Source organism: Drosophila grimshawi, unplaced genomic scaffold, assembly GCF_018153295.1.
Source record: "Drosophila grimshawi isolate 15287-2541.00 unplaced genomic scaffold, ASM1815329v1 contig_848, whole genome shotgun sequence".
NCBI lineage: Eukaryota > Metazoa > Arthropoda > Insecta > Diptera > Drosophilidae > Drosophila > Drosophila grimshawi.
In genome coordinates, this window is record NW_025063692.1 from 12,082,904 (window position 1) to 12,095,752 (window position 12,849).

At 40.9% G+C, this 12,849-nt stretch overlaps 1 protein-coding gene across 1 annotated transcript in view; it reads left to right on the forward strand.

The window, feature by feature from the left end:
• LOC6565979 overlaps positions 1–11,651 on the forward strand; it is a 47,144-nt gene extending 35,493 nt beyond the window's left edge. The window contains exons 18-26 of the mRNA XM_043216052.1: positions 2,404–2,559; positions 3,089–3,271; positions 3,523–3,723; positions 3,831–3,992; positions 4,186–5,603; positions 6,145–6,337; positions 6,682–6,831; positions 8,811–11,392; positions 11,471–11,651. Of these exons, the coding sequence (XP_043071987.1) occupies positions 2,404–2,559; positions 3,089–3,271; positions 3,523–3,723; positions 3,831–3,992; positions 4,186–5,603; positions 6,145–6,337; positions 6,682–6,831; positions 8,811–11,392; positions 11,471–11,651 (5,226 nt within the window). The remainder of the gene's footprint in view (positions 1–2,403; positions 2,560–3,088; positions 3,272–3,522; positions 3,724–3,830; positions 3,993–4,185; positions 5,604–6,144; positions 6,338–6,681; positions 6,832–8,810; positions 11,393–11,470) is intronic.
• Positions 11,652–12,849: the final 1,198 nt, after the last annotated feature.

A 12,849-nucleotide genomic window follows, 5' to 3' on the forward strand; every position in this document is an offset into this window, starting at 1 on the left:
TTAAACACAGCTGTAATGAATTTGAAGATCGAATGAATTAATACATACATTGTCAGATATATAAACATCTGAATTCGTAAAATAAAATTTATTTCCATCGCTTTATATGTACAAGACTTAAAGGAATAGAAACATAAATCCAAATCTGATGTCTTCATAAATAAACCATATGTAAAGAAAATCGTATCTTCAATTATACTACACAAATTATGCAATTAACTTTAATGTTTTCTTAATAGTGTTTATAATAACATAATTAGCTCTCAAATATATTTTGATATATTGCCAACTTCCTATTTGGTATATCGGATTGAGTAAGTTCTCTGTCTCACAAACACAAATACACTCACACTCACACTATTTCGCTCTCCCTCTCACTTGTTTTTTTTTCCTGCTCTCTTTTTCTGTTTTTCTCTCTCTTTCTCTCTCTCTCTCTCTCTTTCTGTCTTTGTCTCTTTCTCTCGCTGTCTCTCAGTCCGACACATGAATACCACAAAACATACATACAGTACACACCTGTAACATATATAAAACAAAAATTTCAACTACTCACTTTCGTAATGCATGATTTCTCCTCAATTCTTGAATTCATCAGTTTTGTTCCATTTCTTTAGTCCTTGCTTTCAACATTCAGTCCCATTATGTGATACGTTACGTTTATTCTATATACTATTCACACAGCTAAACATATATATACATATACATATATATACATAAGTATATATATATATATATATATATATATATATATATTATATATATTTAAGAACCATCTGTATAGGCCATATAAGACGCCATGTGTTTACTTTTTATGGAAAGCGCTTCGTTTGTTGTCCTGTTTTTAGCTTGTTTAACCAGTCCTTGCCTCAAATGCTGCTGCTTTGTTCTTCTTCGTTTCCGTTTTCTTTTCTCTTTTACGTTCACGCCTAGCTACCAATTCTCATTTGCCTTTTGCGCTTTGGCAACATAAAAAAAAAAAATAAATAAAAATACTATATATACAAATTCAAATTGCATATTATCATGTACAGTCACGCCCAAAAAAAAACCAAAAAAAAAAAACAAAAAAGAATTCTAAATATATTCGATTTGTATATGAACCTATAGCAACAACTATTTATTGGCACGTCGTGTAAAAAAAAAAAACAAAGAAATACAAAACAAAAAATACCACATTAGTATTTTATAAAATTTGAATTTCTATGCAAGATTTTTGCGCGCTTTGCAGCATTTAAAAAAATTACTTGTCTTTTTTTAAGTCTCTTTTGGAATTGGAGTTTGTATTTTGAGTTAAAAATGTTCTCGAGTGCTTTGCGTTGTTTTTAAAGTGTTTTTTAAACCACACCACGAATTACGAGTATTCTTTGTACTTAGATTCGTTCTGTTTCCTGGGTTCCTTACAGTGCGTGTCTTTAATCCTAAGTTCATTAAAGTTTCAGTCGCCAATTGCTTTTACTGCGCTATGGCAAACTTTTCGTTTAATTGTTCTACTTATTATATGTTGAATGTTGTTTTAATATTTAAGATATTGTGCAACTAAAATACCAGCATCGGCTTGTCAAAATGAAATAGTAACAATGGGTTGGTCTTCGGACAGGATAATCGATCTTGGATAAAAGTATAGATCCTTTTTATAGTTCACTTTTGGTTTAATACTTTATATTAATTTCGGGATACAGATACACAATAAAAAGAAATTTTTTTTGACTTGATTTTATTTGTTTTATGTTTAATTTTTTTTTTCGCATTCTGAAAAGGCATAAAACCTACGATAGATAGTGAAAAAGCTTGGAACGTTATTTAAAACGGGGGCGAGAGTAAAAGGTTGCATTATCTATTTTGTGTTTAAGTTCTAAGTTCTTAAATTAAAGGAATTAATCAAAAAAGCGTAAAAGTAAGAGTTAGAAACCAGAGAGATGGAAAAACTAAAGGTTTATAATAATCATATATTTAACCTAACATATATTGAATTTTATAACAATTATATAATACCCAAAAAAATGAAAAAAAAAATGAAATATCTAACACTTTGGCGTTTTGCTTCTCCAACATGATGTGTTTTTTGTGCTCTCTTTTTTCTTACATTTCTTTTAATCCAATGCAACATATGTTTATGGTATTTTGTTCTTTTTCCGCTTCTTTCAAATATAAACATAAATTATGCATATATATCAAATATATATATACATATATCCAACATATATATATATCAATATATGCACCACGTTTTGCCGCCCGCAACCACCTGCAACCAACCAACCAAAAATCAACCAACCAAAAATAAAATAAAACCATCAAAACCAACAACTACTTCCGATACAACAACAACAACAACAACATCTACAACTACAACAACCACCATCGCAAAAAAAAAAAAACAACAAAACAAAACAATGTTTTTAGATACTGACGCAAGAGGATTGGAACGTGGTTCTATTCAATGGCATGGAAAAGACAAGTCATTGGGCCGCACTGTACTTTGTGGCCCTAATGACGTTCGGCAATTATGTGCTGTTTAATTTATTGGTGGCCATTTTGGTTGAGGGATTCAGTTCAGAGGTAGAGTTTTGCCAACAACACCCAATAACGAAATTTTCCTAAAAATATTAAAATAAAATAATAACATCAAAAGTAATTAAAATTTCTGCCAATTTGGGCATCGTTTCACTTAAATTCCAAAAGCGAAAATATTCTTGAATTTGTAATGCAAATAATTGAAACGATGCTCAAGCTTAAATGATCGATATACGATAAAATTGGCATCAAGAATGTGATTCAATAGTCGATTAAAGTCACAAAACAATGTTTCAATTATCGCTTGAATATGTTTTAAAAAAAATATATCGTTTAATACTTAAAGCATAATTTTTGAAATTCGGTAAGTTATCGAAAGAAAATCGATAACTATACCGATTGTTTGACAATATCCTGAATTACATCTGAAAATTATTTACGAAAAGTATAAAATAATCGATATACGATATTTGAAACATTGTCGAATAGTATGCAATGATAGTTCGTGTAGAATTCCCGACGATAAGCGATACGTTGACGAAAAAGTCTAATTTTGAAATTTTGATTCCCTCAGCGAAATGAACGTCGCGAGCGCGAACAGCGCGAATTGGTTAAGAAACTACGCGAAGAGACATTGGCCGAAAATTATAGCGATGGTATGTACGATGAATCACGCAGCGAAGCGGATTCATCGACCACTAACGATAGTTACTACGAGGTACGCAATCGCTGGCGCAGCGCTGAGGATGTGCGCAAGGTAAGTGAAGCTGAGTGAGAGACGAAAGAGAAAATACCTCAAACCCGAGACTCTGTGGCACGCATTGAATGACATCGATTAATCGATTAATCGATTGATTGAATGTATGATTGAATGATTGAGAGATTGATTGAGTGCGTGTGCTCTAGAGAGTCTGTCCACGGTATGTATCGTATGCACATATGTAGTATGTATCTATCGTCTATCGTTATCGTTATCGTCTATCGCCTATTGCCTATCTGCCGCCTCAGCAGCAGCAGGACCCTTCGGAGCTGACCATCGAGGGCAAAAGTAATACCCATCGACAGCGCCTTCTGCAGCCCATCCAGGACTATCAAATCAACGAGCTGCCCTCCCAAGGAGGAGGAGGAGGCGGCAGCAGCAACACCGAGGAGGCCAGCAGCAAGCTACTCCCTCACGACGACATCAAGCCTCGCGGTGGCCTCAAAAAGGTAAGTTCACTTACGGGAACAACAACGACAATTGAAACAGCAACAGGAACAACAACAACAACAACGAAAGACAAACACACATTCATTTAAAACATTGCATGCAACAGACATACTCGATCAAGGATCGACGCAACGAGGCGCCACGCATATCCAAGATGCGACTTATACGCGATCCGCCCCTAATTACAACAACGGCTGCAACTCCACAGGACTCCCCCAGTACCACTATGGAGCCAGGCATGGGCTTTCGCCAATGGGGTGATCTTGAGGTAGGTTCTGAATATAATTTAAGACGAATTTTCAATTAAAACCAACTTATCAATAAAGAATGTAGAATTTCGACTATCAACATTTAGAAAACTTTACATGAAAGGATCCCACTTTATATAAATATATTATTCTTATTATTGACTTATCCCGTTCAATTTTTTAATTCTGCCTGCACCGCTCAACATTCCACAGCCGGCACCACCATCGCCGTCACTGCTGAAGCCACCGAACATTTTTAGCGGCGGTTCGCGGACTCTGGACGAGGGAATACCGTCCATCGATCTTATACCGCCATCACCAGTTCTGGCCCACAAGCCGCTCAACATACTCAATGCCAGCCAGCTGCAGGGTGCAACTGGCGTTGGCGTTGGGGTTGCGAGTAGTGTCGCTGTTAGTGGTACAGCTGGCACCGCCAGCATATCGAACAGCCTACTGCCCAGTGCACTGGGCAGCAGCATGCACAGCGTCATCATCGATGACATCTCGAAGAATTCCAGCGCAACGTCAACCGCCACGCCCATCTATGTGCCGACCATATCATCGACGGCAGCAACCCTACAACCACCAGCCGATAGTCATAGTCAGAGCTTAAGTTTGTCCTTGGATCTGTCGCCGCTGGCGGGTACAACGGGTGTTGGTAGCAGTGTTGCCTCTACCAGCGGTAGCTCATCCAGCGAACGTTTGCCGCCAGCACCCACAACAAGCAGCAGCAGCAGCTTTAAGCAGCGCTTCCATCGCAGCAGCAGCAAGAAGCGTCCCTCAACGCTGCGCACCACAGCCGATGATAGCCACATTGGTGCACCCGATGAGGACGAACAGCAGCTGAACAACGGCAGTGACAACAGCTGTCTATTGCGCACCGGCACTATAGGTACGACCCATCCCACCGCTGCTACCAGCACAGCCGCCTCTGTGGCAGAGCTGCGGCATAAGGACACGAATCGTTTGAGTCCACAGAACTCGATAAGGCGTTTGTCCAACACGCTCAGCATTGGTAGTGGTCCGGGCAGTCGAAGAGCCTCCGCCTGCATCTTCAACTCGCAGGTCTATCAGAATCTCAACCAGCCGCCCAAGCTGAGGGGTGCCGGGCAGCGGCGAATGAGTTCCATTGAGCTGGCATTCAGTAAGACGTCTCATTTGAATCTGCATAATTTGGAGGCGAATCGCAAGTCGCTATCGTACACAAACTCCAAAATGGATCTGGACAAGTGGCAGAAGTCCTACACGAATCTCAACGAACCGGACATGCTGCAACAGTATATGGAGGCGCGCGATAAGCGCAAAAACTCCATCAGTCACTACAATTTGAAGAAGCGGCTCGAGGAGAAGGAGCTGCAACAGCTACAGCAGCTGCATCAGCAGCAATTACAATTGCAACAGCAGCAACAACTTGATTCGCAAACGGAATCACAGCTACCGCCACAAATGCTGGCCAAGGAGCTGCAGCAGCTATCCATGCAACAACAACAACAGCAACAGCAACATTCCATGGTGCCAAGCGGAGGGGAACCGTTCTCAAAGCTAAAAATGATCATACAGCGTCTGACACCCAAACATTTCACCACAGAACGTGACTCCTACTCCATGTACATCTTTCCGGAGGACAACAGGTATACAACGACAAACGCTAATCAAGATTACTTCAACTAGTCTAATCCAACATAGGCTTAAGACTTGCTCACAGCTATTCCTTTACAAGCTGTCAATAATGCTTTGGAAAATAATCATAATAAATTGGTTGCTATTTTCAACTTCTCTTTTCACACAACAAGTGTTAGAATAAGTTAATCAGTTTAAAACTTACTCACTCTGAGCAACTTAAGCGAAATCATGAAAACAGCTTTCGCATTTGATTCGCCATTTATCAAGTACTAAATCTCTTGACTCTGCTATTTAACAATTTACCTATTTTCCAATTGATTTTAGTGTTTGATAGATTTCAATTGCTTTACCATCAAAATGAACTGCTCTCAACTTTGTCGCAGTCGCTTTTAGCCACTTTTGCAGTTCGTTTCCATTTTCATTTTGACTTTCGAAGAAGCGGAAATTCAATTTGAACTTTGTTGCCCTTCCCATTGCCGGGAAAAACACAACCATTTACAGTTAACTATTTTTACACTGTTTTCTTGATTCTCTCACACACACCAACAGGTTCCGGCAAATCTGCTCTTGGTTTGTGAACCAGAAGTGGTTCGACAATGTTGTGCTGCTATTTATAGCTCTCAATTGCATAACACTCGCCATGGAAAGACCAAACATCCCTCCAAGCAGCACCGAAAGAGTGTTCCTGGCAACAGCCAATTACGTCTTCACCGTCGTCTTCACTGTCGAAATGTTCATTAAGGTGAGTTCGAGAATCGCAATTTTTCTCAAAAGTTTGTATTTGCAAACTTCATCTTATAATTTATTATATTTAAGTTAGGAACATATTTTCACAAAGAATTTACAAGCAATTGATGATACTGAATAAGATATGTAAAAAATAAAAATGAAAAATATAAAATATTATATATAGAAGAATAAGAAATACCATATATAATAAAGTTCTGCAGGAAGTCTGACTGTAATTTAAATACTGTATCAAGACAGGATATTTCAAGGATATTTCATTTGCATGCGAATCACATTATAGTAATTGAGTTTTGAGTGTTGACATTTGACTTTTGACTTTTATTGCAACATTTGCAGGTAGTTGCCACGGGCATGTTTTATGGCCCGGATGCATATTTCACATCCGGCTGGAATATAATGGATGGATCTTTGGTTACAATTTCGATAGTTGATTTGTTAATGTCATTGATTAGCGAATCGAGCCCCAGGATATTTGGGATTTTAAGGGTAAGTTTGTGGGCTCTGAACAGGCAAACTGGCACACAAAACCAGCAGCATCAGCCAATCAGCAAACAGGCAGGCAACCGCATCAAAAGTCACATGCAACATGCAGCATTGAACTGACAAACAGCGACCAACATGTGTTAACCACAAATCGACAACTTGAACCACGAACCACGCACCAAAAAAAAAAAAATTATAATTAAAAAAAAAACAAAGAACAAGTGAGAACATTGCTGTCGGGCTTAACCGGCTGCGGCATACTCTGATACCAGCTGATAACAGACACGACGACGGACGGACATTGCACAAGACCGATATGCTTTCCGAATTTCGGTATCAGAGTATAAACATCAATGAGTTCTCGATATTGCTCGCCCGCTTGCCCGCTCTTTCGCTCTCTCTCTCTCTCTCTCTCTCTCTCTTTCTTTCTCTCTGTATATCTCTCTCTCGCTATCTGTCTCTCTTTCTATATTTATGTTCCGTGTCTATCTAGCTCTAACTCAATCGTTGTCTCTGTCTTTCTATTGACCTCTGACCCTTCCACTATCCCTTTCTATATATATTTTCCAACACACATCTCTCGTCTTATCATATGGAAACTCTAAACGCGTTTCATATTTTCTCTCAATCAACAAATCTCCTTTCAACATAAATATTTTCAAAAATTCTATGTTAGATATATATATATACTTTATTTACATTAATGGGCTATATAATGTTTAAGTCGGGTTTTCAATAACTTAACTAAACGTATAACAAAAACCGATCTGCAGGTAAATTCTCGCTGCTATATCATTTAATGGCAAAATCAAAACTAAAAACCAAAAATTATTCGTAAATTTTTATCTGTGTGTGCGTAGACTCCCCTCTTCAAAATGTTTATACCCCTACAAAAGTAAGACAAAATTGTTGGCTCACTCTCATATCTTGTTGTACATACATTTATATATAATAATCAGTTAATCCTTAATATATGCATTTCTTTTGCCCCTTATCACCCCGGCACCATAATCAAATTCCTCGGACTCACAACCCATTTAACCTCACTTTTTGTATTGTTATGTGAATTGCGTTAATCGTATCTATTTTAAAGTCAATGGTATTTACTTAGCGGGTTTCCTTTAGCCATTAATCTTTGGGAGGAACATTTAAGTAAAAACAAACAAAAAAAAAGAAGAAATTCGTTATAAATACGATTGGAACTTGGACTTGTTACATATTCGATCCAGTAATAGATTTTATAAGTATTACTGGAAACGTCCCTTTCCTTAGAGTTTTATATACAGTTAATTTCATTTGTGCGATCAATCTTATTATCGTTATCTAAGCCCAAACCCTTGCTCTGTTTGGGCATTAGGGCCACTCGCCTTGTAACACAATCCATAACATCCATACATATTCCCTATTCCTAACCCATTTGGGGTTTATTATCTGTAACCAATCTTTAATAATACACACACTTGAAAATTTAAAGACCGTTCTGCATACTGCATACATTTTTGCATTATTCTTGTCAATTCTTGTACCCATTGTAAACCATCAAATATGTTTATATCTATGTACTATTTTCACAATATTCACTTCATGCATTCACCTTCCAATTTCGAATCGTTACAGATCATTTTGGTTCGATATATGTATGTATATATGTTAATCCTTGTTCGCGCACTCATTTAACTCAGTTAACCTAACAGTGTTGACTGTTAACTTTAAATGCCTACTGATATATCATGTTTGGATCATTCAATTTCCATTTACCATTGCCCATTCGAACCCATTCCGGCTTTGCTTTTTTCTAATCACATTCGTTTCAAGAGTGCAGCCGTTTCAGTTTCGATTTGAGTTGCAGTTTCTGTTATAGTTTTCCGTTTGAGTTGATAATAATAATTTCAGTGGTACGATGATATTTAATCGATTGATGGAAGTCATAATTTGAGAACAGTAACTGATCCGTTTCCATTCCCCACGTGTCTTGTTCGCAGGTGTTTCGGCTACTTCGTTCCCTGAGGCCGCTGCGTGTGATTAATCGAGCGCCGGGTCTGAAACTAGTCGTGCAAACGCTCTTATCATCCCTGCGTCCCATTGGGAACATTGTGCTGATCTGTTGCACCTTCTTCATCATCTTTGGCATACTGGGCGTACAGCTCTTCAAGGGCACCTTCTTCTACTGCGAGGGCGAGAACATCAAGAACGTTCGCAATGCCCACGATTGTCGCAGCATTCCTGGTAACGTTTGGACGAATCGCAAATATAACTTTGATGATCTGGGCAAGGCACTGATGTCCTTGTTTGTGCTGAGCTCCCGCGACGGCTGGGTGAACATCATGTATACCGGCCTGGATGCTGTCGGCGTTGATCAGCAACCGATTGTCAACTATAACGAATGGCGTTTACTCTACTTTATCGCATTCATTCTGCTCGTCGGCTTCTTTGTGCTCAACATGTTTGTGGGCGTTGTTGTCGAGAATTTCCATCGATGTCGCGAGGAACAGGAGAAGGAGGAGAAGATTCGGCGGGCCGCCAAGCGGGCACTGCAAATGGAAAAGAAACGTCGACGGATGCATGAGCCACCCTACTATACGAATTACTCACCCACCCGCCTATTCGTCCACAATGTGGTCACATCGAAGTACTTTGATCTGGCCATTGCCGCTGTCATTGGCCTAAATGTGGTCACCATGGCCATGGAGTACTATAAGATGCCCATGGCCCTACAGTATGCATTGAAGATCTTCAATTACTTCTTCACCGCTGTCTTCATACTTGAGGCGAATATGAAACTGGTTGCGCTTGGCTGGCGTCTCTATCTAAAGGATCGCTGGAATCAACTGGATGTTGGCATTGTTCTACTCTCCATCGTTGGCATCGTTCTCGAGGAATTGGAAACGAACATCATACCCATAAATCCGACCATAATACGTGTGATGAGGGTGCTACGCATCGCTCGCGTGCTCAAACTATTGAAAATGGCTAAGGGTATTCGGGCGCTGTTGGACACGGTGATGCAGGCCCTGCCACAGGTGGGCAATCTGGGGCTGCTGTTCTTTTTGCTGTTCTTCATATTTGCGGCGCTGGGCGTGGAGCTATTTGGGCGGCTCGAGTGCTCCGATGAGATACCCTGCCAGGGTCTCGGCGAGCATGCGCACTTCGCCAACTTTGGCATGGCTTTCCTCACATTGTTTCGCGTAGCGACTGGCGACAACTGGAACGGCATCATGAAGGACACGCTGAGGGATAACTGCGATGACGCGGCCGATTGCGTGCGCAATTGTTGCGTCAGCTCGGTTATTGCTCCCATATTCTTTGTGATATTCGTTCTTATGGCGCAATTCGTGTTAGTGAACGTCGTCGTGGCTGTACTGATGAAACACCTCGAGGAGAGCCACAAGCAAATGGAAGATGAGCTTGACATGGAGGTCGAACTGGAGCGTGAGCTCGTACGCGAACAGGAGTTCGCACAGGAGCAGAAACTCTGCCAGCAGCTGGCGGAGGCGCAGAGCAAGGCCGCTGTCGTTCAGCCACGCCCACTCGCCAAAGTCAAATCGCTGCCAAAGAACTTTATCTACAGCACCCCATCAATGGACAAGAAGTTCCCACCACCCAATGCCAGCTTGAACAGCAGCGCCGCCACAAATCTAAACCTGGCCAGTACATTGGCTACATCGGCTGGTGCCGGTGTGGGTGCGGGTGTAGGTGGTGGTGTGGGTGCAGGCGGACGTCGCCAGACCATACAGTACTTAAATCAACAGCAAGGGATGGGATTGGGCCTCAGCCTCGCTGAAATGGGCGGCGCGCTGACGCCTCAGGCGCTCGGCGCCCGGCTGGGCGAACCCTTTGGCGGCGGCCTAGTGACGGTAGGGGCAACAGGTGAACAGCCGTTGCAACTACCGCCCCTGGGACGGCGCGGGCGTCGCGCCTCAGCCGCCTCCGGCTTCCGTAAGCGCGGCGTGCTGTCCAAGGAGCGCTCGCTGGATGAGCAGGCAATCCGACGTCGCAACCTTGAGGCAAAACGCACCAGCTGCGATTCGCTGCCGTGGGGTGGCGATGCATTGGACTATCGACGCGGCACCATCTTCGAGAGCCTCGAGTCAGATGGCGGTGCCGGCAACAGTCCCAATTCCAGCTATGATTTGGATGTGCGCAGCATACGCAGCGCCGACGTCATAACCCGTCCGCGATCCGATCTAGATGGAGAACCATTGGCGCTGGTCAGCTCCCTTGTGCAGCCAACAATAACAGCTCTACACACGACCCAGCCCCAGCCCCAGCCCCAACCTCAGCCCCATCCCACCGTTACACAACAGCAACAACAGCAACAACCACAAGCACAACAGCGTCGTCCATTTGGCTGGTCACAGTCCGTCGATCAGGGCTGCATGGGAAGGAGCAGCCTGTTACTATCGGTGCCGCGTTCAATGCCACCGCGCAGTCGGAGCGGCAGTACCAAGCAGCTGTTCAAGCAGCAGGCACTCGATGAGGACGCCGACATGGATGAGAGTTCCCTGTTGCTGCCAGCAGCACAAGCAACAGCACCACCACCAGCAACAACCACAACACTACAACAGCAACAGCAACAGGCAGCAGCAGCAGCCACTGGCAGTGGCAGTGGCAGCAATAGCAACAACAGTACCGTTACCGGCAGCATGTCAGCCGGTGGCAGTGGCAGCGATTGCCCAGTGGCAATCAACAAGTCCGATACGGCGGACATTATGCGCATCATCAGCGAACGACGGCGCATGGATCAGCGGGATCAGTGCGGCAACGAGGATAGCGATTACAATGAGCTGCTTCTCGTCAAATCGCCGCAGTCGTCAACGGACTAAGCTAAGCATTCTCACTCTCTCTCTCTTTCTCCTTCTCTCTCTCTCTCTGTCCCATACCAACTTGTATAGTCTGCCAGGCTTGTTTCGTTTCGAGCGTTTCTATTTCACAGCACGAGCCATTTCGCAACGGTTGTTTCATTTAAAAAAATACAATTTAATTTAATACGATAGCAAAATTCATAAAACTCCTCAATTGCAAAAAGTATTCCATTTCTGAAACAAGTTCAAAGTGAATTTTCAACTCAGCATTTCGCTGTGTCGACAATATTAATAATATGATTGAATGTTATATTTGTTTGCCGTTAAATGAGTATATTTAGTGCTGGAAGAAATACAAATTCGATAAGCGAGAGCCGTTAGTGAATATCGATAACGAAACAGGCCTGCTGGCTGAAATAATCTATCTTTCACCCACATACAAACATACACGTAACTGTAGCCTGTTCAAAACTTTAGGGAATTTTCCAAGTGCTCAGTTTGAAGAAAGCAAAACTAAAGCGTTAGCTAATTAGGTAATAATGTTAACGATAACGATAACGATTACGATAATATTACTCACTAGCGTTAGGCGTTAACTGTAACTATAACTGTAACTGTAACTATAACTGTAACGATAACGATTAAACGATTAACGATAACTACTCTAAAGAAAATTGTCAACTGTTTTTAGTGCAATCTACGGTTTTCATAAGTTTAGCAAACAAACAACAAAAAGAAATCCAAAGGTATCAAGAAAATTTAATAAAAATAAAATGAAAATTGTTGTTTAGAGCGTTTTCCGTTTCAATCAAGAAAATATATACCACAAAAAGAAAAAAAAATTCAATACCAAAAAGAGAACAGGAAGAAAAAACAACTACATGCTGATTAATGATATATATATATATATGTATACATATATCTGTATATATATATATATATATGTAAATGTATATATATGTATAATACATACAAGCGTTATTTGCGATATACACAGTTATACATAAATATATATACGACTTTATAAAAGGAGTCTACATACATGCATACATGATGGAAATTGTGAACAAAAAATCATCAACTCTGTGATTAGCTCTTAAAGTTTAAAAACATTTATATGAAGGACAAGAAAACCATATACATATATACTTATGCTATATGTATGTATGTACAACCTAGAGTATGCATTGTAATGTATTGCATTGTATTTTATGTAGTC